General features: G+C 39.9%; 1 protein-coding gene across 1 annotated transcript; it reads left to right on the forward strand.

Moving 5' to 3' along the window:
• The first annotated feature begins 212 nt into the window (after positions 1 to 212).
• LOC111167661 (spermatogenesis-associated protein 31A6-like) lies at positions 213 to 8,485 on the forward strand. Its single transcript, XM_089912935.1, is given in 10 exon segments — positions 213 to 697; positions 699 to 794; positions 1,537 to 1,612; positions 2,172 to 2,224; positions 2,397 to 3,288; positions 3,291 to 4,464; positions 4,466 to 4,611; positions 4,614 to 5,538; positions 5,540 to 5,820; positions 5,823 to 8,485. Coding segments are annotated over 10 exon segments (4,272 nt in total). The 5' UTR covers positions 213 to 610; the 3' UTR covers positions 6,365 to 8,485.
• The last annotated feature ends 16,913 nt before the right edge of the window (positions 8,486 to 25,398 follow it).

Consider the following 25,398-nt stretch of genomic DNA (forward strand, 5'->3'; position numbering starts at 1 on the left):
ATTACATAACTATTTATAATTATTTCATACTTATGAATTTTGAAAAATAAATTATTTTAATTTTTGTGTGTAGTTCCCTCTGATAGAAAATGAGGCAAAACATACACTATTCAAAATTCACAAAACTAAATAAGTGTAAAAGAAATTCAAGTTCTATCCCTGGGTTTATACAAGACACAAAAATGATGTGGGAAAGTTGGAGCTGAGGACAAAGGAAATCCTGAGTGTAAAAATTTCTGTGAAATAGCCAATCTTCCAGGGTCAACTTAAGATTTTCAAGAGTTATCAAATTGGTGGGCCTCAAGTAAAGATCTCTAATGGATGAAGCAACCAGGTTCCAGATGGAATGAATAGAAAATTGGCTAAGTTCTCTCTGACAGAATGAGAGTAGTTGGAAGGAGGGATCTGGAAGCCCCAGGAGGGTGCAGGTGTCTGTGGGGTTGGATGGGAAGGAGGGGCAATGATTCAGCCTATTTCTCTTATTGCTCCCTCCCCCACACTCAGGAGCTTTTTGTGACAAGGCCACAGCTCTGTGATGCAGGCCTGGGTTTCTGCCATCAAGTGAACTCCCAGTGCTCTGTTGCCTGAGGGCAGCAATGCAATTCAGAAGATGGAGAATCTCTTTTCTTTGAAAAACATTGTTGCTATCTGGCTGAGATCCAGCCGGACTGCCTGGGTGATTGATATCATCCTTGCTGTTCCTGTGTGGACTGGGGCTTTACCTAATGTTACTCCCCTGCTTCCAGAGTAATCCATTCTTAGCACCACCTAGGAAACATAGAAACATCAGGAAGGTAAGAAACTTTTGGCTTAATCCCAGCAGAGATTATCTCTTTTTTTCTTATTCTTATTTCCACTTTTCTAAACCATCTAGAGAGATTCCTGAGACGGGAACTCTCAGAAAAGTATAGAACATCATCCTTCTAGGGAAAAGGCAGGCCAGAGAGGGGTTAGAGTGGGCATGAGGATTTCTAGCCCAAGATCTTAGACCAGGAGTTCAGGTATGGTAGAGGGTTCCAGGGCAAGTCCCAAATGCAGTGACTAATGGTCAAGGACTGGATTACTAAGAGTTCAGTCTCTGCAGGAAGGCTGATCTCTGAGCCCTGGTTCACCAGCCACCTTCCCACAGCGGGTGTCTCAAGTGAGACCTTCCTCTGTTTGGGGGCTGATCTAAAGGCAATGCTGAGCCCCTGAGAGCCTGAGAGAAGAGGCTGGAGTGGAGGTCTGGCCTTGGGAAGCAGAATCCTATCTGACAAAGCTCACGTGAGCATTTAAGTCTGAGAATGTGTGTGTTTCTTGATCAGAGGAACAGTGACAGAAGAAATCTATGGTGATTAAAACTTAAAAAATCCTTTGCACTCTTCAAAGAAGAAAAACTGAAAATATTGTTATCCACTTTAAAAATAAGTAAAAGGTGAAAAAAACCCACAGAGCTTTAGTTAAATGTAGAAAGTCATGTTGTTCATGAACACAGCTTGCCTAGATAGAGGACAGTGAGAGTTGGGTGTTAGCCCCTCATTTTTTCTTATCTCTCAGCATCAAGTAGAGCTGAAGTGGAGGAGCAGGAGTAGGAAGAAAAGTAGATCTTTGAAAGCTAAGCCTTTGCCATTCAGTCTTGCATGCCCCCAAGAGTTAGCTTCCATCTCTCCTAATCCTGAGGGCCCAGCTTCACGGTCTCTGAGGATGCCAGTGGCAGAGCTTATTCTTCAGGAAACAGAGCCTTGGGGAGGCTCCTTGGAAGGAGATCAGAGCCCAGATACTTCCCAGAAATTTGTGCTTAGAATGAAGCCATAAGGACCTAGAAATGCGGTGTGTGGACTGTGGTGGGCCATTGGTGTCTGGGTTGGGAAGTGGGACCTCCAAGTCCAACTGTGGACAAGTTGTTTAACTTTGCTCAGATTCCTCTGTGTGATGACCACTGACCTTTCTCCCCTACAGGACAGTTGTAAGGGCTACAGGGGTTAATTAACAGGGAAGCACTTTGCAAAGGACAAACCCTTTTCAAGTGATCCTTACCATCACTGTCAGGGACATGTGGCCTTGGACACTGATAGTTGGGCTCCAGAGTCTAATCCTCCAAAGATTTCCCTTAAAGGGCCATTGCACTCAGCCTCCTGAAAGACTCTTAAGCCTCTGCCTTCACCACCATGACCCAGTATCCTGATTTCCAGCTTGCAGAGATTGCCTGGAAGAACTGGAGGGGACTTTTCCCCTTCTCTCCTGGGTCGTCCTTCCTCCCAGAGCCTATAATGTGACCCCAGTCATGGGGGGGGGGGAGCCATGGAGGGCGTGGCTAAAGCCCTAGGGTGAGGGAGAGCAGGAGCATTATGAAGTCAGTGTGGGGGCAGAGGAGGGTTCTTGGGCTGCAGGTGCCCACCCCTGCCTGTCCTGTCCAGCCCTCCTGGCCCCATCTGCTCTCCTACAGCTGCCTGGGAAGGCTTCCTGGCAAGGGCAACTTTCATCAGCTCTCATGTCAAGACCCTCCTGGTGAGATGTGCAAAGCAGTGCCTGCTGGAGCCCACCAGCCATGCAGGGAGCCTGTGGAAGATACTGCTCCTGCCACATCCCTATTGGTTCCTCTTACCAAGTGCCGTCTACATCTGGCCTCTTCCATTTCTCCAGGCCCAACGACCTCCTCAGTTTCTGTTCATTCACATACATCCCTGAGTGCCTCTCAGTCACCAGAGCCTTTTCTTCCACTGGATAGCCTTTCACCCCTGCCACTTGCTCTTTCCTCTCCCACATCATGTCCGCCTGATTCATAGGCCTGCCCTCTGACAGCCTCCTCTGCCCTACCACCACCAGGCTCAATTCTGACTCTTACTTAGTGTGACCCTTCAATGGTACTACCACTGGGCACTGTCCCACAGAGGATGTCTCCACATACTCCTTGGTCATCTTCCATCATCCTAGCCATCTCAGGCTTTGGTAACTCAAGCTGTCCCATTTCAGCCCTGTCCTGGTGGCAGGCAGCTACCAAATCCTTGTGCCTATCAACCTCATCATAGTGCAAGCCCCAAAAAAAGCACCTTTCCCACAACCCACCAGAGGCCTCATTCTGTGTAGGCCCCACAGACAGACAGGTAGAGGTGAGTACCCCTCCTTTGCTCAACTCTGATGACCAGAACCTCCTGGAGATACAAGTCACAAAGAGAGTTGAGATCAAGATTCGGAAGGAAAAAGAAAACAATGGATCACATCTAAAACAAATGAGCCCAAACTGCCACCTGAATTCTTTGGGGAATATGCTGAAATCACTAGGTACTGAGCAGAGCACTACAACCCCCAACTTTTCTGGAGCATAAAAGACAAACCAGAGCAGCTGCCTTGTCTTCAGCAGTTCTCATATCCCAAGGTCTTGGGGGACCATCTACAGCAGAAATATAACCAGTTTTTCTGGGGTCTCCTTTCTCTGCACAGTGAATCCTTGGTGGCTACTGCCTGGATCTCTGAGAGCTCTTCGGCACCACAGTCTCCTTCTTTCTTATTCAATGGAATTTCAAATGCCTGCCCAGTTCAAATGTCAGCTAAAATATCTCCACTGCTTTTCCAGTTCCAGCCCCTGTCCCATCTAGAGTTCCAATCTCGACCCTTTATTCCAACAATACCTCAATTCCAGCCTCCACTTCTGGCTCAGGTCCAAACCCAGGCACATCTCAAATCCTCTCTCCCAATCCTACCACCTTCTTCTCTACCCCAGATTAGGGCCTGTGGAGTACCTTGCCCTACAGCCCAGAATAAGGTACAATTTCTTACCCCAACTGGGATTCAACATTCAGAATGGTCCTTGTTGCAGAAGCAACTAGAAAATGGGTGGGCTTTATCTTCTGTAGTCAAAAGATCTCAGGAACTCTTTAGTGTCTTCACTTCCAACATTCCTGAGGACAGCTGGGCTGCCTCCATCCTTCCTGAGAATTTTCCAATCAGTCCTGAGCTCCAGAAGCAACTGGAAGAACACTTCCAAAAGTGTCTCATCCAACACCGGTGGGAGCTGCCACAAAGGATCCAAGAGCCTTTAGAGATAAGGCAGCTTCAGGGAGAATTACCAGGGACATGCCAGGCAAAGGACAAGCATGGACCCTCACAGCCCTCTTTGTTTACAGGTGAAAGCAACAAGGATGCACAGAAGGTGGGGTTCCAGCTAAGTCAGGAACTGGGCAAGGGCCTGGGACATATTCTGGGGAAGGTCCCAAAAGATCTCTCCAGAAGCCCAGAAAGCTCCCTAGTGAAGTTTAAGGGGGTGAACTCTGAGGAGTCAAAAAGTGACTTGAGGCTCTTGAGGAGTGACTCAGGAATTGATTTACTAAGGAGCTTAGACAAGAATCTAGGAAACATTTTGAAAGGCCATTTAGGCAAAAAGTTGGGGCAGATCAATGAGGGTTTGATTCCTGTGAATGTGTGTCAATCCTGCCTTGCTCTCGAGCATGCTTCTCCCAAGTCCGATATTCACATGGAAACCAGAAATCTTGAAGGGTTGGGAACCCTGTATGAACACCTCCTGTAGGATTTCCTTCCTTGATCCAGACACTCGAGAGGTGCTGGAAGCACATATTATAAGATTTTTGGTAAAGCACAGGTGGACCCTACCCCTCAAGGTCCTCAAGCCCCTAAATCTAAGTTGAAAAAGTTTCAACCCTCCACCATTCTGCAGTTTGCCTTTTCCCCTTCAGCCACCTGTGTATCTGGGTCCCACTCAACAGTCAAGTTTGCTGAGTTCCTGGGAAAACCTCCTCAGGCTAATTCAGGAGAGAAGGTGATAACAGGAGAGTCAGTTCCTACCCTGATGAGGCCTCTCCTTGTCCCCTCACCTGTGTGTAAGGAAATCCAGAGTACCCTGGGAGGGATTCCATCTGGTGACTACCATGGGCCCTCAAAGGCTTCTCTGACTGGACAGGAGGGCAGGCCACCTTCTCCATCCCTCACACTCAGCCTTGTGGGCAGAACCTGGAAGAGTGAGACTGTGGAATGGGTCAAGAGGGACAGCCTAGAGCCAGGTCCAAGTTCAGAAATGGTCAGGAATGAGCCAAGAGAGGAGAATGGTGGCCAGGCCTCACGAGACCCCTGCCATAGGGTAACAGTGATGGAGGTGAACTTAGGATCCCAATCTTTGAGAGGTGAAGAGGCCAGGGAGGCTGTGGAGGCCAAGGAGTCCCCTGCTCTTCAAACACAGTCTAGTGTTATCTTGGAAACCAAAGTGTTGACAAAATCCCAAACCACATATGTACATATGAGGAGTTCAGAGGTGCCAGGGACCAGTTAAAATTTCCTACTACCTAGAATGTCTGTTTTCCAACATCCAGGTGAGCCATGCCTTAACATGGAGGTTGCTAGTGAGTTTAAGTCCAAAGTAAAGGTACAGCCAGACAACCAGCTTCAGGACTTTCCCAAACACATGTTCCTTGCTGCAGACAACTTGGCTTCTCAGGTGCCTCAGTGCCATCCCCAGAGAGTCCCCACCAGAGACAGGTTAGCTTCCCAGGAGCCAAGTGGCCTTATGGAAGCCCAAAGGAGCAACCTAGGGCAGCAGGAGCCCAAAACTTCAGGACTCATGGAAGAGCCAGAGCAAGATGATTGCCCCTGCTTACAAAAGAGAGGACTGTAGGAAGCATAAACCAGGAGAGCATGAAGAAGGGTTTAAAGAATTAGGGACCTCTCAAGCTGGAAGTATGAGCCGCCCTGCCCAGGTCAGGGGAATAACAGACTCTGTTGGGAGCAAATGTCTCCAGTTCATGCCAGAGAAGAAACATAGCCCTCCAGAAAGCCTCTTCAGAAAAAGGATGAGGCTATTTTTAAAGTGGATTTTCCCCAATAAAAAGTCAATGGTCGAGATGCTCTGCAAAAATTCAAGCCCATATCAGCCACTGCCCAGAGTCACAGATCAGTCAAAAGCAGATCAATCTTGAAGAGTGAGACTGCTGAGGGTCAGGCACTCATGACAGCTGTTGGACAGATCCTAGAAGAAAAAATAGCAATTCACCATGGACTTCATGCCACAAAGTTAAATGAACACAAACAGGAATTCCAAGCCCCAGTATGTAGGTGTTTCTGCTACCATAGGCTTACCTCCTACCCAGAGCAAGGGAGAATGATGAGTTATATAGCCTGCAGTCATTAAGCCACCTCCAAGGGCCAGAGTTCTTCTATCAGGGAAAGGGAAGTCAGACACCAACATAGTTTGAAAAGTGTAAGATTCGACGATGAGCAGCTGGGCCTAAGGTGCCTCCCATCCTCGCCCTCCAAGAAGAGTTTGTTTCCAGTTAGTACCTGTCAGTATGGGCCAAGGATTCCAGGTACCCCAGCCCGCCATCAACACTGTCCAAGGCATTGTCATCTTTGGGGAGGTGTCTTGCCTGGTCAACAGTAAAATCCTTCTTTAGTCTTCCCTTTAGTAGGAAAACATGTCTCCAAGTAAAAATTCAGTCCATGTAGAGAAAATGGTTTTCTCATTAGCACATCCAACATATTTAATGTTCCCCGATACATATATATGTATATTTTTTTCTTTCTTTCTCATAAGAGCATAGTGTAATGGCTGCTGTCTGTGCTGTGCACTTTGTCTTCTAGAAGGGAGGGGCATGGAGGGAGGTTGACAGTAGCATCACAAGCTTGCTCCTTGTCTCGTGTCCCTTCATTGCACCTTATAATACTGTCATTACACAAACCAAAGCTACTCTAACAATGAGATGGGAAAAACCTATGAAGCCCACACCCAAGGATCTGGTTCAACCAGTCTTTCTCCTTCTTCTCTGCTACTTTGAATTTTATGCAACTGTAGTGGATAGGTTTACATGATAGGGCCGGACATTCCAATTCAGGCTCCAGGAAGTGTCAGAGCCAAGTGGATGGAAGTTTGGGGGGAATAGAGTGTGGGCTCTGAGTTCAGAAGCAGGAGAAATCTTGCCCCTGGATCTCTTGGTAGGCAATATACAACATCTGCTCTTAAGAGCTGCTTCTCTCTCTGATGAAGGCGGGGATTGAGATATGCCCTATGAACCCCTTTTAGCTTAGCCATAAAAAAATGTACAGCATCACCCTCCCTCACCTCTGTTTTTCCTACACTTTAGAGCAGCAGCAAGGATGGCATTTCCAGCTCTGTGTGTGTAGGTGGGGGGAGTATCAGGGAGGCTGCTGAGGGCTGTGTTGAGCCCAGTCCCATATAAATGAATGGCTATGTTCATGGGTCACCTACCTTCCACTCTATGTTAACCCCAGAGAAGGAGTTTTGGATGAATGGAATAGGGGTGTGACTGTATGTAGTAACTATCTGATGGTCAAACACTGTGAATTTAGGGTGGGATGTAGGTGTAGAAAAAACATTGGATCCAAGGAAGGAGGCAAAATGGTACCATATTCCCATAAATGTGCAGTGAAAGAGCAGCCCCCTGACATACAACCACCATCTAAAGGCCTAAAGGGGAGGAAAAGTTAAGGGTCCAGTAGCTTATCATGGCCCCACCCCAGGGTCTCTACCCTATTCCAACTCTAAGATCACAGACCTAGAGAAACCACCTTTAGGTCAAAACAGAAGGTCAAACTTATAGAAGTAAAGCGAATCAAGGAAGGTTAATCTCTTAATACTATATTTAATAAGCTTACACATCATCACCTCTTGACTTTTAGAAAGGATAACTTAGCAATAGGTGTAAAAGCCAGGACTAGGGAATGTGGGATGTGACTCCTAGTCTGGTGACCTTCACATAAACACATGGCCCAAGGACTGCTCCAGGGGAGAGGTGGGGACTGGCTTGTGATTGTGTAGTAAGCCTTGCCGGTCTCCCAGTCCTTGATCACCCCAGAGCCTGGCAGGTGAAGAAGCAATCAGACAGGATTTGTGGTGGTGTGGAGGTGACCTGTGCAAAATGGATGGGGCAGGGTGCAATCCCGGAGTGTTCCACTGATTTGCTTCTAGCACAGCTTTTCTTGTCTCCTGACTCCCATCCATATGGAAAAGCAGCGAGATGAGGAAGAACTCTAGAGTGATTTGGCACTTTCTGCCATGTGCAGGGCGCATGGTGGACACAGCTCCAGGTGATGTCTTTCCCATTGTGGAGATTTATGTTCCAGCTGATGCCCCTGATCCAGATGACAACAGAAATGGACCCCATCCCCCATACCAGTCAGGTCCCTCAACATGTGGAAATGCTGGGACCTGGGGTGGAGGGGGCAGAGTGAGCACAGGACTGCTCACACCCCTGGTTTCTCCCTGGAGCCAGGCCCTACCTCTGGGCCCCAATTCCCAAGGCAGCCTCCAGAATGGGCAGAGCAGTGAGAGTGGAGCCAGGACTTGTGAGAGACGTCGGTACCCAGAGGAAAGAGTTGACAGGGCTGTGACCTGAGCCTGGCTGCTGCTGGGTCCTCTCAGGGACACCCAGAAGTGAGTTCTGGGAATATGGGGAAGTTGGACTTGGACTCCCCTGGCTCCTGCTGGGAGAAGTGCCACAGACAGGCGATGCTGATGGAACAGCAAGAAAACAGAAAGAGCAAGTCCCTTTGCACTTCTCTTGCTGCTCCGTCTTCCATAAGGTACAGTAAGACAAGAAATAGAGAGACCAAAGAAAAAAGAAATGGAGAGACCCAGAGACAATACACAAAGACTTCACAGACACACCTCTAAAGAGAGACTTCTCACACAAACACCTTTCTCAGAGATCACATACTGAGACCTCACACAGGGAGGGACCTCATGTTGCCTCACAGACAGAAACCTAGCACAGATTTAACAGATTTCCCAGAGATACCTTCCAAAGGGACCTCATACAGAGACTTCACACAGAGATCTCACCCAGAGACAACACAGAGACTTGGCACAAAGACCTCACAGAGACCTCACATCTATTCTTCAGTATCCATTGACAAGTCTTTCTTAGTGAATATGAAACCACTTAGCAAACTGGCAGCATGATAAATATATTATCAGTTGTGCCCCTCTGATATCCACCAGACACTCATTGTCAGCATTACTCTAAATGGGGAAATGTTTGAGAAGTTTTGTTCTTTTGTAAGGTCATTGCCTCTGAACAAAAGAATTATACATTCTACATGTAGATTTGCAAATTTCATTCTTAGTTGTTCATTAGCTTGAAAATCACAAATTATATTTTTTAGAAGAATGAAGAAAATAATGTTTATTTCTTAGAAATGCATGTAGTACTCTATTTTTTTATTTTTAAAAATTTTTATTGGAGTATAGTTGATTTACAAATTTATGTTAGTTTCAGGTGTACAGCAAAGTGAGCCAGTTATACATATACATATATCCACTTTTTTTAAAGATTTTTTCCCATATAGGGCATTACAGAGTATTGAGTAGAGTTCCCCGTGCTATACAGTAGGTTATTATTAATTATCTATTTTATATATAGTAGTGTGTATATGTCAATCCCAATCTCCCAATTTATCCCTCCCCCCCTTATCCCCTGGTAACCATAAGTTTTCATTTGTACCCTTTTTTAGGAGAATCACAAATTTTAAACACAACTAAAACACTGTCAGTCTCCAGTGAGAGAAAATATTTGTCCAGTTTTAGTTATCATCCAGTCAAATGGTATCTGGCACATTTTTTACTTTATTGGGGACAAAGCTTAAACTTGAGACAGCTTACTTGTTTCCTTTGGAAACATAAGAAAAACCTGCAACAAATGTACTCTAGGAATGAAATAAACCAAGAAAGAAGCATCGGGACTCACATTCACTTCCCAGAGGGCTGTGTATCTAGCACATTATTTTGCACATAATAGCTTGCATCAGGTTTGTGGGGTTTGCTTTATTTTTTAACTGGCCAATAATCATGTGAGGATTTTTCACAAGTCAAATTTCTGGTTTTAAATTTTACATTCTGTCAAAATTATGCTTCTGAATATTATTTTATTTCTTAAAATATGGTAATGCCCTAAAATGATATTACACAATCATAATGTTCAGCTAACATACTTAAAAAGATGGGCTATTAAGGATTCATTCTTAAATAATTCTATGAAATTCACATTTTCTAAGACATGCAGTTAGGATCCATTTTATATTCATTACAGTGTTAACACATTGCTTTAAAAATTTTTGAAAGATTATAAAATATATGACTTAGCCTATGTTTGACATTATACATGTTACCTCATAAAATTACTGAGGGAAGCATATCTTAATATCTGAATTGAAGGTAGTGTACACTTAATCTACATTTGGCTTATAACAATGAATAATGAAAGGCTTTCATTTATTATATATCCCACACTTTCCAAAGGATACACTTCTAAAAGACTACTGATTTCTCACTGCTAATTAGCAACCTATTGTCCTCGCCTTGGTAAAATCTATTTTAATGACAGCTGGTTAAGTCTCCCAGATTATCCATTGGTATTACAGCATCACAGTCTTTTAAGAGGAGCAGGGCTGACATGAGAACTCTTTGGGCTTATTTCTACAAGAAATTTAGTTTTTCTATTCTCCTAATTAAAAAATGTATAATTATTAATTTTTCACTTTACTCCCTTATGTCATTGAATCAGAAAACAATGGAATATGGTCATGTATGTCATCTAATACTCTATCAGATTACTTTTTTTTAAATAGTGCAGCTTACGCAGGTAAGTTTACTGATCAGAACAAAATGGAATCAATTAGGAAAAAGTTCATATAGGAAAATATCCTTTTCAAAGTTGACTATTTTAACACAGTTAAATAAGTGATTATTTTTTAATCCTTTGAGTTAAAGTTGTTCAGGGTGGCCAAGAAAGCCTGGAAACATGAAAAATGTCCATAAAAGCACTTTATTACTATAATATGTTTAATGTGTTGCTCCTCGTTATTAATTCACAGTTCATTAAGTTGGGCAAAATTACAATGAACAATGTGCATTAAAGCAAAATTCCCATCAATCATTTTCCATCTGTCATACACTGTGTCAGATGATTTGTGTGTCTAATTTTCATGGAAAAACTTGTACCTTTACTCCAGAATAAGAAATCAAGGGGGATCAATCTATTAAAAAGATATTAATATTCCCAGACTCTGTGGCCTTCAGTATTTTCTTTTTAAGAAGATTCACCTAGTGCAAATCTTATAAATATTTTTACCATTTAATATGCCCAGACAAAATGGATACAAAAATTAGATAAAAGAGAAAACAACAAAAACAGATCCCCTTTGTTTTCAAAACATTTGATGTTTACATCAAAATATTTTGCTGAAAACGAAGTGATTTTTAATCTATAGTTAAAAGACACTCTATAATGATATTTAGAACATATTACAGATCTGAATTTTTACAAATAGATTTTTATTTAAAACAGGTCTCACACTAATATCAATAAACCAGGCACTCTAGAACAAAATGTGGAGAGATGACAATTATGTGATGACTTCTTAATACTCCAAGGGAAAAAGATTTTTTCCAAAGTAGTCCATCTACAATATTAACCCTTAAGATCTGCTCCCCTTGATAGGTTTCAATATTATTTTCTGTTTCATACACATTTACTTTATAATTAACTCCTACAGGAGGACATTTCTGGAAATGTTCCCAGATATGTACAGCCACACTTTCTGTCATGACCACACCATGGAAAAAGTAGGGAACATCCAGAACCTGATGATCCAGGGGTTTCATAATTACCCCTTTGAAGTCAGTCAGAATCATAATAATTCCCAGAACAGGGTCGGTCTTTATATATGTGCCCCTAGACATGCAGATTGTAACATTACCCACCCAAAGGCAAGTTGTCTTCCTTACTCAGGTTTGCAGGGGCGCCAACTCACTGTGGTAGCTAGAAGAGTCCATTGCCCCCACCCTGGACCTGCATTCTGTACTCTCCACAGACACATTGTACTACAGATATACAAGTGGTGTTCATGAAACTTCCAGAAAGCTATAAAATGATGCATGCCAGGCACGGTAGATGAGGATTTAGAAAATGCTAACATCTTTTCTAGGAAATAAAGGTGACATACTTATCTGGCTTTAAGCATTTTTGTGCATTAGCTGGCCCCCTGGATCTGGGAAAAAGCATCTGATTTTAAAGTTTCTCAGCCTCATTCTCTGCAATGAAATCTGAAGCTCTTCCTTCTCAGAGTCCAGAAGCTGGAATTGATACAGTGTGCTCTCTGCGATTTCAGTCTCTACCATTTGTTTCCAATGACCACTTCAACTCAGATATCTCTCAATTCAGGGATCACTCCTAAACTTCAGGAAGAAGGTCACTGCCCTTTTTATTCCCACCACAATGTTATGCTAGTAACCCCTTACAGTGTCAATAAATTTATTTTGTAGAATGTGCCCCTTGGACTCCACCTGCTAAATCTGTTTTTTGGGCAAATCATTTGTTACTTAGCTATACAAATTTTATAAAATCATATTTCATAAAATTGTATTTTATAAAATGTTATTTTCTTATTTGATAAAATTGGTAAATCTCAGGATTTAGGCTTATTATTTTTTAAAATGGTACTCATTTTGCCAATTTTTCTCTTTTTACATATATCAGAAAATATGTTAAGAACTCAACTGTGAAGATATCACTATTTTAATTTTTTTTCACTTTTTGTACTTAACTTTTATAACAAACCTTTATTATTGCACAGGAAACAAGAAAGTTTGTTCCTTGGAAAACATCAGTCTTAAGAACGTACTAAGTTAAAGCTTAGCATGTTAGATCTGTAAGTAACCTTGTCTTTCTTTAAATTTTTTTTTATCTTTTTGCTGTATGCGGGCCTCTCTCTGTTGTGGCCTCTCCTGTTGCGGAGCACAGGCTCCGGACGTGCAGGCTCAGCAGACATGGCTCACGGGCCCAGCCACTCCGTGGCATGTGGGATCTTCCTGGACCGGGTCACGAACCTGTGTCCCCTGCATCGGCAGGCGGACCTTCAACCACTGCACCACCAGGGAAGCCCAACCTTGTCTTTTTATTCGTGATGTTTTTTCTGAATTGGTTTAAAAAAAAAAAAGCCTTAAGAGCTTAGGGACAGAAGCAAATTGAGAATTAAAATCCAAATCATTCAAATGAAGTTTGTCAGAACAGTTTGTGTGTGGAGAGGACAGCTTCTAGGCACTTCAGAGAAACCAGCAGGGCAGAATTGAGAATAGCCAGCACCTTACAGGGCTTCTCACAGAAATGCTTTAATGCAAAGAGGTGACTAGATTTCACAGGGAGACCAGGGAGAGGATGCAGAGATAATTAAATCACATTCAAGCACCTGTTCACCTGGGAGGTAAATTCCTTCATATTGTGGTCAGATGCTGTTTAGGGGGACACTGGTGCAGGGGAGGTGTTGGGAGGATGAACTCTTTTCTGAGGGATTTTGCAAGTGTGAAAATTCATCCAACAGAGATGCTAGAAAAATTTGCTCCTAGTAGCGAGCATCCAACATGATATTTTGGGACAAAAATGTGTATTTGGAAGAATTTTTCACAAAAGGGCAGTGATGGGAGGAAAAGATTCGTATGGGCCTGGCTAGTAATATTCTTCCTTCACAATTTTCTTGTGGGTTCCTGAGGCCTCTTGTGACTGCTTGGAGACCTGGTCCCCAAGCAATGGCCCTCTTTGTCATACTCAGGGTAACCCAGGAAGTTGCTTGTCTGAAGCAGAAAAGGTTCTCCTTTCCACTCATGTCCTCTTGCTGACCAGATGAACACATGGCATCATCTACAGCTGAGAGGTGTTTGTTAACTAGCTTTGTTTCATAGGACACAGCTCATATATACTCTACAGTAATGTTTATCACCATCTTTTATAATCTCAAGGTAAGAAGTAATCAGTGCTAAAATCATTCTACTGGAATAACAAAGAACATGATTTTTTTTTTCCCTAATAGTGATTGTATTTGTTTGCTAGGGCTGCCATAACAAAATACCACACTGGCTACTAGGTGGCTTAAACAACAAAAATATATTTTCTCAAAGTTCTAGAGGCTAGAAGTCCAAGATCAAGTTATCAAGTTTAGTTTCTTTGAGGTCTCTCTCCTTTGATGGCTACCTTCTCGCTGTGTCCTCACATGGTTGCCCCTTAGTCTGTGCATGTCTGTGTTCTAATATTCCCCCCTTATAAAGATACAAGTCATATTGGATTAGAGTCCATCCATATGATCATTTTACCTTAATTTTCTCTTCCAAAGCAGTATTTCCAAGTAGAAGTTAAGCTTACTGTACAAGCAATCAGGTATTTAATAAGAGGCATTGCTATGGAGACAAAAAAAACAATGTTAATAATTGAGGCAAATTTCATATCAGTTTTTGAGTTCTGAGGGTAGACAGTTGAGAAGATCTCTAAATGTCAGGGTTAAAGCATCTTTTGTAGTTTGAATGTCCATGATGATGTCATCAGATGTTCAGGTAAACTTTCTGAGTGGTCCATATAGCAACAGGAATGAAGAAGATTGTCTAAACATGAGCTGCTGTGATTTCTCTGAAGTTTATATTAAGATATCTACCTTCAGTATGCAGGACTTCAGAAAAAAAGGCAGTTTTAGTTTCAATGATTCCAAGTCAAAGGGGTGGGAGAAAATTTGGAAACACTAGTTTGGAGAGATGTAGTCAGATAATGGAGGAAACTAAAAAAATTCAGGATACAGTCCAGTTTTCAGGTAATTAACAAAACATCAAGGAAAATTAATAGCACTAGAATCTAATATCCACAATACGTATTTTGGTTTCTATTGAAAGATAATTTTTCTCTCTAAAATCACCCTCATTTCTATCAAAGATAGCCAAATTAAGACAAATTTGTTTGCAAAATAAGTCTAGATTCAATAAACTTGGTCTTGCTATTTATATAAGTATAGCAAGGATTGTGACTGACCATATAGGTTTTTTTTTTATTTTTAGTTTTTGCTTTTATTAAGAGAATTTATTGCCTCTCTCTCCTCCCAATAGCTCAAACATAAAGAAGCAACATCAGAGGAAGACAGACAGACAAATGGCTCTTTGAGTTTGTCCTTCTTGGCATTGGTGAAGGAAGAGGCAGCTTTCTCAAAGTTTTTATCTGCTTAATTGGATGTAGTGGAGAAAAGGAACAAGGAAAGTCAGAGGATAAGTGAACAGGCTCTGCACCTACCAAGGATGTGTTATCCTACTAATCGTCCCAGTAGGAATATTCCATTCATGTTCTTTGATCTGATCCTTGCATTGGAAGATACTTCTTTTTTTAATCTCTTTTTTTAATTTAATTTTTATTTTATATTGAAGTATAGTTGATTTACAATGTTGAATTAGTTTCAGGTGTACAGCAAAATGATTCAGTTATACATATACATATATCCATTCTTTTTCAGATTCTTTTGCCATATAGGTTATTACAGAATATTGAGTAGAGTTCCCTTTGCTATACAGTAGGGTCTTGTTGATTATCTATTTTATATATAGTAGTGTGTATATGTGAACCCAAATTCCTAATTTATCCTTCCCCATACCTTTTCCTTTAGTAACCATGTTTGTTTTTTAAGTCTGTGAGTCTGTTTCTCTTTTGTAATTAAGTTCATTTGTATCATTTCTTTAGATTCCACAGATAGGTGATATCATATGATATTTGTCTTTCTCTGAATTATTTCACTTAGTGTGATAATCTCTAGGTCAATTCATGTTGCTGCAAATGGCATTATTTCATTCACTTTTATGGCTGAGTAATATTCCATTGTATATATGTACCACATCTTCTTTATCCATTCATCTATCAATGGACATTTAAGTTGCTTTCATGTCCTGGTTATTGTGAATAGTGCTGCACTGAACACTGGGGTGCATGTATCTTTTTGAAGTATAATTTTCTCCAGATACATGCCTAGGAGTGGGATTGCTGGATCATATGGTAGTTCTATTTTTAGTTTTTGAAGGAATCCCATAATATTCTCCATAGTGGTTGAACCAATTTACATTCCCACCAACAGTGTAGGAGGGCTCCTTTTCTCCACACCCTCTCCAACATTTTTGTAGTCTACAGTTTGTAGACTTTTTGATGATGGTTATTCTGACTGGTGTGAGGTGATACCTCATTGTTGTTTTGATTTACATTTCTCTAATAATTAGTGATGTTGAGCAGATTTTCATGTGCTTTTTGCCCATCTGTATGTCTTCTTTGGAGAAATGTCTATTTAGATCTTCTGTCCATTTTTTGATTGGGTTGTTTGCTTTTTTGATATTGAGCTGCATGAGCTATTTATATACTTTGGAGATTATTCCATTGTCAGTCTCATCATTTGCAAATATTTTCTCCCATTCTGTAGGTTGTCTTTTTGTTTTGTTTATGGTTTCCTTTGCTGTGCAAAAGCTTTTAAGTTTTATTAGGTCCCATTTGTTTATTTTAGTTTTTGTTTTCTTTCCTCTAGGAGGTGGATCTAAAAAGATATTGCTGCTGTGAAAGAGTGTTCTGCCTGGATTTTCCTCTAAGAGTTTTATAATATCCAGTCTTACATTTAAGTCTTTAATGCATTTTGAGTTTATTTTTGTCTATGGTGTTAGAAACTTGTTCTAATTTCATTTTTTTACATGTAGCTGTCCAATTTCCCCAGCACCACTTATTGAAGAGACTGTCTTTTCTCTATTGTATATTCCTGACTCCTTTGTCATAGATTAATTGACCATAGTTGTGTGGGTTTATTTCTGGGCTTTCTATTCTGTTCCACTGATCTATATTTCTGTTTTTGTGCAAGTACCATACTGATTACTGTAGCTTTGTAATATAGTCTGAAGACAGTGAGCCTGATTCCTCCAGCTCCATTTTGCTTTCATAGTATGCTTTGGCTGTTTGGGGGTTTGTGTTTCTATACAAATTTTAAAATCTTCTGTTCTAGTTCTGTGAAAAATGCCATTGGTGGGGGCTTCCCTGGCAGTCCAGTGGTTGGGACTTTGCCTTCCAACGAGGGGGATGTGGGTTCGATCCTTGGTCAGGGAGTTGGGATCCCACATGCCATGCAGCCAAAAAAAAAAACAAACAAACAAAAACAGAAGCAATATTGTAACAAATTCAATAAAGACTTTAAAAATGGTCCACATCAAAAAAATCTAAAAAAAAAAATTCCACTGATAATTTAATAGGGATTGCATTGAATCTGTAGATTGCCTTGAGTAGTACAGTCATTTTGACAATGTTGATTCTTCCAATCAAGCACATGGTATATCTCTCCATCTGTTTGTGTCACCTTCAATTTCTTTCATCAGCATCTTAGAGTTTTCAGAGTACAGGTCTTTTGTCTCCTTAGGTAGATTTATTCATAGGTATTTTTTTCTTTTTGATGTGATTGTAAATGGGATTCCTTCCATAATTTCTCTTTCTGATCTTTTGTTTTTAGTGTATAGGAATGAAAGAGATTTCTGCGTATTAATTTTGTATTCTGTGATGTGGTGTACCACACTGATTGATATGTGGATATTGAAAAACCCTTGCATCCCTGGGATAAATCCCACTTGATCATGGTGTCTGATCCTTTTAATGTGTTGTTGGATTCACTTTGCTAGTATTTTGTAAAGGATTTTTGAGTCTATGTTCATCAGTGATATTGACTTATTTTTTCTTTTTTTGTAGTACCTATGTTTGGTTTTGGTATCAGGGTGATTATGGCCTCATAGGATGAGTTTGGGAGTGTTTCTTCTTCTGAAATTTTATGGAATAGTTTCAGAAGAACAGGTGTTTAGTATTCTCTAAATGCTTGATAGAATTCACCTGTGAAGCCATCTGATCTTGAACTTTTGTTTGTTGGGAGTTTCTTTTTTTTTTTTTTTAAATTTTTAAAAATAAATTTATTTATTTTATTTTTGGCTGCATTGGGTGTTTGTTGCTGTATGTAGGCTTTCTGTTTTTAGTTGCGGCGAGTGGGGGCTACTCTTCATTTTGGTGCATGGGCTTCTCATTGTGGTGGCTTCTCTTGTTGCAGAGCATGGGATCTAGGCACACAAGCTTCAGTAGTTGTGGCATGCAGGCTCAGCAGCTGTGGCTCATAGGCTCTAGAGAGCAGGCTTAGTAGTTGTGACCCACGGGCTTAGTTGCTCTGTGACATGTGGGATCTTCCTGGACCAGGGTTTGAACCCGTGTCCCCTGCCTTGGCAGGTGGTTTCTTAACAACTGCGCCACCAGGGATGCCCTGTTGGAGTTTCTTAATCACAGTTTCAATTTCAGGACTTGTGATTGGTCTGTTCATATTTTCTATTTCTTCCTGGTTCAGTCTTCAAATGTTGTACCTTTCTAAGAATTTGTCCATTTCTCCTAGGTTGTGCATTTTACAGGCATATAGTTTCTTGTAGTAGTCTCTTATGAGCTTCTGTATTTCTGTGGTGTCCATTGTAACTTCTTTTTTATTTCTAATTTTATTGATTTGAGCTCTCCCCATTTTTTTCTTGATGATGCTGACTAATGGTTTATCAATTTTGTTTATCTTTTCAATGAACCAGCTTCTAGTTTCATTGATCTTTCCTACTCTTTTCTTTGTCTCTCATTTATTTCTGCTCTGATCTATATGATTTCTTTCCTTCTACTAAACTTGGGTTTTATTTGTTCTCCTTTCTCTAGTTGATTTACGTATAAGGTTAGGTTGTTTATTTGACATTTTTCTTGTTTCCTGAGGTAAGATTTTATCACTATAAACTTCCCTCTTAGAAATGCTTTTGCTGCATCCCATAGGTTTTGGATCTTCGTGGTTTTGTTTTCATTTGTAGGTATTTTTTAGTTTTTGCTTTGATTTCTTCAGTGATACATTGGTTGCTTATAGTATATTGTTTAGCCTTCATGTATTTGTGTTTTTTACAATTTTTTTCTTGTAGTTGATTTCTAATCTCATAGCATTGTGTTTGGAATAGGTGCTTCATATGATTTCAATTTTCTTAAATTTACCAAGGCTCACTTTGTGGCGCAGCATGTGATCCATCCTGGAGAATGTTTCATGTGCACTTGAGAATAATGTGTATACTGCTGCTTTCAGATGGAATGCTCTATAAATATCAATTAAGTCCTTCTGGTCTAATGTGTCATTCAAGGCCTGTGTTTTCATATTGATTTTCTATCTGAATGATCTGTCCATTGATGAAAGTGGGGTGTTAATGTCCCCCAATACTATTGTATTACTGTCAATTTCTCCTTTTATGGCTATTAGCATTTGCCTTATATATTAAGGCGTTCTTATGTTGGGTGAATATATATTTACAATTGTATCTTCTTCTTGGATTGATTCCTTGATCATTATGCAATGTCCTTCTTGGTCCTTGTTACAGTCTTTATTTTAGAGTCTATTTTGTCTGATATTACTATTGCTAATCTGGCTTTCCTTTGATTTCCATTTGTATGGAATACCTTTCTTTTACCCTCTCACTTTCAGTCTGTGTGGGTGTCTAGATCTAAAGTGAGTTTCTAGTAGGCAGCATATATATGGTTCTTGCTTTTGTATCTATTCAGCCAGTCTATGTCTTTTTTTTTTTTTTTTTTGCGGTACGCAGGCCTCTCACCACTGTGGCCTCTCCTGCCACGGAGCAACAGGCTCCAGACGCACAGGCCCAGCAACCATGGCCCACGGGCACAGCCACTCCGCGGCACACGGGATCCTCCCAGACTGGGGCACAAACCCGCGTCCCCTGCATTGGCAGGCAGACTCCCAACCACTGCGCCACCAGGGAAGCCCCAGTCTATGTCTTTTGGTTGGAGCATTTAGTCTATTTACTTTTAACGTAATTATCAATATGTATGTTCCTATTGTCATTTTGTTAATTGTTTTGAGTTTGTTTTTGTAGCTCTTTTTTCTTCCCTTCCTCTTTTTTCTCTTCCCTTGTGGTTTGATGACCATCTTTAGTGTTGCATTTGGGTTGCTTTTTCTTTGTGTATCTATTGTAGTTTTCTGGTTTGCATTTCCCATGAGGTTTTGATATAGCAGTGTGTATATATATATATATATATATATATATATATATATATATATTTATACGAAAAGTTGTTTTAAGTTGCTGGTCTCTTAATTTCAAATGCATTTCCAATATCCTGCATTTGTACTCTCCTCTTCTCATGATTGCTTGTTTTGATATCATATTTGTGAGTGGATGATTTCCTACCTTTACTGTATGTTTGCCTTTAATGGTGAGCTTTCCCATTCATAATTTTCTTTTTCTCTAGTTGTGGCATTTTCTTTTCCATCTAGAGAAGTTCCTTTAGCATTTGTTGTAAAGTTGGTTTGATGGTGCTGAATTCTCTTAGCTTTTGTTTGTCTATAAAGCTTTTGATTTCTCTGTCAGGTCTGAATAAGAGCCTTGCTGGGTAGAGTATTCTTGGTTGTAGGCTTTGGCCTTTCATCACTGTAAATATATTGGGCCACTCCCTTCTGGCCTGCAGAGTTTCTGCTGAAAAAATCAGCTGATAACCTTGCAGGGGTTTCCTTGTATGTTATTTGTTGTTTTTCTTTTGTTGCTTTTAATGTTTTCTTTGTCTTTAATTTTTGTCAATTTGATTAATGTGTGTTGGCATGTTCCTCCTTGGGTGTGTCCTGTATTTGACTCTCTGTGCTTCCTGGACTTGAGTGACTGTTTCTTTTCCATGTTAGGGAAGTTTTTGGCTATTATCTCTTCAATATTTTTTCAGCCCCTCTGTCTCTCCCTTCTCCTTCTGGGACCCCTATAATGTGAATGTTGGCACATTTAATGTTGTCCCAGAGGTCTCTTAGACTGTCCTCATTTGTTTTATTTTTTTTTCTGTATTCTGTTCTGAAGCAGTGATTTTCACCAATCTGTCTACCAGCTCACTTATTTATTCTTCTGCCTCATTTATTCTGCTATTGATTACTTCTAGAGTATTTTTCATTTCAGTTATTGTTTATCTCTCTTTGTTTTTTAAAACTTCTAGCTCTTTGTTAAAAATTTCATCTATGTTCTTGGTCTGTGCCACCATTCTTTTTCCAGTTACTTGTATCATCTTTACTATCATTACTCTGAATTCTTTTTCAGGAAGATTGCCTATCTCCACTTCACTTAGCTGTTCTTCTGGAGTTTGATGATGTTCCTTCATCTGGAACACATTTCTCTGCCTTCCATGTTTGTAGCCTCCTTTGCTCAGGCTGCAGGATCATGGCTCCTCTCACTTCTGGTGCCTGCCCCCTGATGGATGAGGTTGGTCCAGAAGCTTGTGCAGTCTTCCTGGTGGTAGGGACTGGTGCCTGCCCACTGGTGGGTGGAGCTGGGTCTTCTCCCTCTGGTGGGCAGGGCTGTGTCAAGTGGTGTGTTTGGAGGCGGCTGTGGGATCAGAATAACTTTAGGCAGTCTGTCTGGTCATGGGAGGGCCTGTGTTCCCACCCTGTTGGTTATTTGCCCTGAGGCATCCCAGAACTGGAGCCTGCAGGCTATTGGGTGGGGCCAGGTCTCAGTGCACAAATGGTGACCTCCAGGAGAGCTCACACCAAAAAATATTCCCTGGGTCCTCTGTCACCAGTGTCCTTGCCCCCACAGTGAGCCACAGCCAACTTCTTCCTCCCCAGGAGACCCTCCAAGAGCCTCAGGTAGGTCTGGCACAGGCTCTTATGGAGTTACTGCTTTGCCCTGGGTCCCAGTACACATGAAACCTTGTGTGCACCCTCCAAAAGTGGAGTCTCTGTTTCCCCCAATCCTGTGGAGCTCCTGCCCTCAAGTCCCACTGGCCTTCAAGACCAAATGCTCTGGGCTCTCCTCCTCCCATTGCCATGTCCCCAGGTTGAGAAGCTTCACGTGGGTCTCAGAACTCTCACTCCTGTGGGAGAACCTCTGTGATATGATGATTATTTTCCACTTTCTGGGTCACCCGCCCAGCAGGTATGAGATTTGATTATATCACGAAAGCACCCCTCCTACCATCTAGTTGTAGCTTCTTCTTTGTCTTTGGATGTAGAATGTCTTTTTTGCATGTTCAAGTCTTTTTTGTTGATGGTTGTTCAGCAGTTAGTTGTGATTTGGGTGGTTTCATGAGAGGAGGTGAGCTCACGTCCTTCTACCCTCTACCCTCTCTCCTGAATGTCATTGTGAGGAGTTCTGGCTTCTTAAAATTCAATTTTGATTGAAATTCATGAAGGACTTCAGGCTTTACCTCTGGTCAACCACTATCTCTGCAGAATATCTCCAGGGTTAGAGGGAAATCTCCCATATAGTCTCTTTTAAATCTGCTTTGCTGGAACTTTTTATAAGGAATCTCCAGATTTAACTTTTAATAGTCCCTTGAGGGTAAGAAACCAAGCCAATCATTTGACATCTATAGATTTAGGTGAATTCTTCTCCTCAATGTCCCCCAAATATTCTGAGGTTCTTGCATTTGCCAGGAAGTGACCTTCCTTACTCAGCTAGTAAAGCTGCTGGGAACTCTGTAAGCAAGGTACCACACTATTTTCCCAAGGGACTTTATTGGTTCCATGAAGTCAACCTTAGTTTCTTAAAGCTGTTTGGTCAAACCTGAGTTTGTGTATATCTCCCTCAAATATGACATTCCAGGCAAAACTTTAGTAATATAATCAATGTTTGCAATTATGTGCTATTATAAGGGGAACAGATTCTTATTGAACTTATGCAAATAACTATATTGCCAAGAAAATAAGAATGTTCACTGAAAGCTTCTGAATTCTGGAGGAATTGGGTAGGGAGAAAAAGACAAATGATTCAGTTTTGCTTACAAAGGTATAATTTACCAAATTGCTGTAAGCTTAAGAGAGAAAAACAAATTTCCCTAAATTTGGAGAAACAAAACTTTTTAAAAAACCAGCAATATTTCAAATTTAAAAATCATAGGGCTTCCCTGGTGGCACAGTGGTTGAGAGTCCACCTGCTGATGCAGGGGACACAGGTTCCTGCCCTGGTCTGGGAAGATCCCACATGCCACGGAGCATCTAAGCCCATGCAGCACAACTACTGAGCCTGCGCTCTAGAGCCCGTGAGCCACAACTACTGAAGCCCACGAGCCACAACTACTTAAGCCCATGCACCTAGAGCCCGTGCTCCACAACAAGAGAAGCCACTGCAATGAGAAGCCCACGCACCACAATAAAGAGTAGCTGCCATTCGCCGCAACTAGAGAAAGCCCACACATAGCAACAAAGATCCAATGCAGCCAAAAATAAATAAATTTATTTTTAAAATCATAAATCATTATAACCATCTTCTTCAGTTTACTTAGTCCCATGTAATTAATTCTTGTTTTGTTTGATCTTTTGTTAGAAGTTTTATGAAACCATCAATTTCTCCATTAGGCTTTTGTAAATTCTTAGTTCAGTGGTATGATTTGAAATTCATCAGAAACTTGTGTTCTAGAATACTTGTTAGATCCTTTTCCATGAATTTCTCTGAAGATGAAACACATTTTCAGGAAGCTTTTGTAAAAGCATCTGAATAAAACCATTGTCTAAGTAATAAAAGACAAATATCCATTACTAAAAATTTGATTCATTCTAATGGAATTTACAAGAAAATTTATCTTTGTGACACAAAACATTTAAAATAATAACTAGAATTATGACTGATAACATTATACTAGGACATATCTAATTTTAGGAATTTCATATATTTTCTAGAACATTTATATTAATAACATTCACCCTTACAATATAACTTAGACTTTATGATCATTTATTTAGCAATGCTTCCCATGTAAGTAACATACCAAATAAGCCTAATTAGTTTCATAGCTCTCTTTTCTAATAAGATAAAACAAATCTTTTAAGGTGTTCAGGGGGCCTCTGGAAAACCTGAACGTTATTTCCAGGTCAATAAGACTTCATTTAGAATTTGATTTGGGGGAAAATCTACTTTTTCAAAAATAAAAATGTTTTAAAACGCTTTGTCAAATATGATCATATGTCACTGTGAATTAATATTATTTAGTTATCAATTTAATCAAAGTGACAAAGATTCACATGTAAATACAGATAGTTAAATAGTTGTACAAAGACTTAGTTCTTTTAAGATTGAAAGCACTCAGTTTTTCTTCAAAATAATCAAAGACTCATAAAGACAGAATGTACAATATTTGTTTTGCTAGACAGATTACATTAAATGTAAAAACAGTCTTTGTTTACAATTTCTCATTAAGAACACACCAATAATTAAGAAAATTTTGCAAAAAGAGAGAAAAACAAATTTTAATTTTCTACCAGCATACTTTGGATATTAAAACCCAATTACTTTATTAAATTCATTCCAATCTTAGTCAGACCTGACTACACATAAAATTCCTTTCTAAATATTCCTTTTTAACAAACCTCTTACAACTTTCTATGTACATTTTGGTTTGTCCCTTTTTCTCTTTCCCATTTAGAAGTTACCAGCTTTAGGACAAAAATCACTTAACAAAGTTTTTACTTTAACAAAAACATCTCCATACCTTACACTTTTCCTTACCCCAAAACACATTCTAATTTCCTTATAATTCCTAGTAGCTTTAACCACATATATTATTTAGAATTCTTAATCCTTTGAAACTTTAATTTTTTTGTAAAGATAAAGTTAAAAATTATTAACTGTGTAAGTATTTTGTGGCTTGGCAAACTTATAAATACATTTCATAATTTCTAGAAACATATTCTACTTCATAGTACAAGCTTTTAATGAAGCACAAGACATGTTTACTAATAGAACCAAACATATTTAGTGTGTAATAAGAGGTCAAAAGTAGGTAAACTTAGACTCGTTCAGCAATTAATATTTCAATATTTTGTCTTAGTTGGAAATGATCTAGACATTCAATTCATTTAATTTAACTTAGCAAAACTCTAAGGGTAGAATTTATCAAAGACATTTAGAAAACTATTTAAGTTGACATAGCGAAAACAATTATTGCTAAAAAATGTTTACCTAAAAGAATTCTTATCTTATGTCTAATTAATCTGTTCTTAACAATCACTCAGATTACTCATGACAATTTCATAAGATGTTAAAGTAGTGTTAGCCATCATCTTAAATTATTATTATTATTACTTTTTTCTGAGAAATTTTGTAAAAGCGATAACATGAGCTTATTTGACTTTTAGTAAAACTACATAGAATAAAGCTATTATACTTAATGCTGATAACTCTTAAGATACGTCTGTATTAATTAAACCATTAAACCTGAACTAGATTTTACTTACCAAAAATTATCCTAGATCATGTGAATTTGAAAAATATTTGTATTAGTTTTTGTTATTTTTTGAGAATTTTTATATTGCTTGTTGGAATAAATTAAATTTACTCACTCAGATAGCTACAGTCTTTTATTATTTATGGAGAAGACTTTTAAGTCTTCTTGCCCTTTAAAGGTACTTGCCCTTGATAAACAATTTTAAGGAGACTGTGATTTAGAGTTTGAGCAAGAGAGGTTTTTTTAGTGGTTTTTGTTTAAAAAAAAACCTCGTTCCTTTTTTTTCTTTAAATTTTAGTTTCAGGTTCTAACAATTGAGCTAATCTGGGCTCAGTCTCAGGCAATGTGGCTGTGTTTACATTTCAAGGACATGGTAAGA

The sequence above is a fragment of the Delphinapterus leucas genome, chromosome 6, assembly GCF_059928025.1.
Source record: "Delphinapterus leucas isolate spDelLeu-1000000601 "Yukka" chromosome 6, BTC_Dleu_Yukka2, whole genome shotgun sequence".
Lineage (NCBI taxonomy): Eukaryota > Metazoa > Chordata > Mammalia > Artiodactyla > Monodontidae > Delphinapterus > Delphinapterus leucas.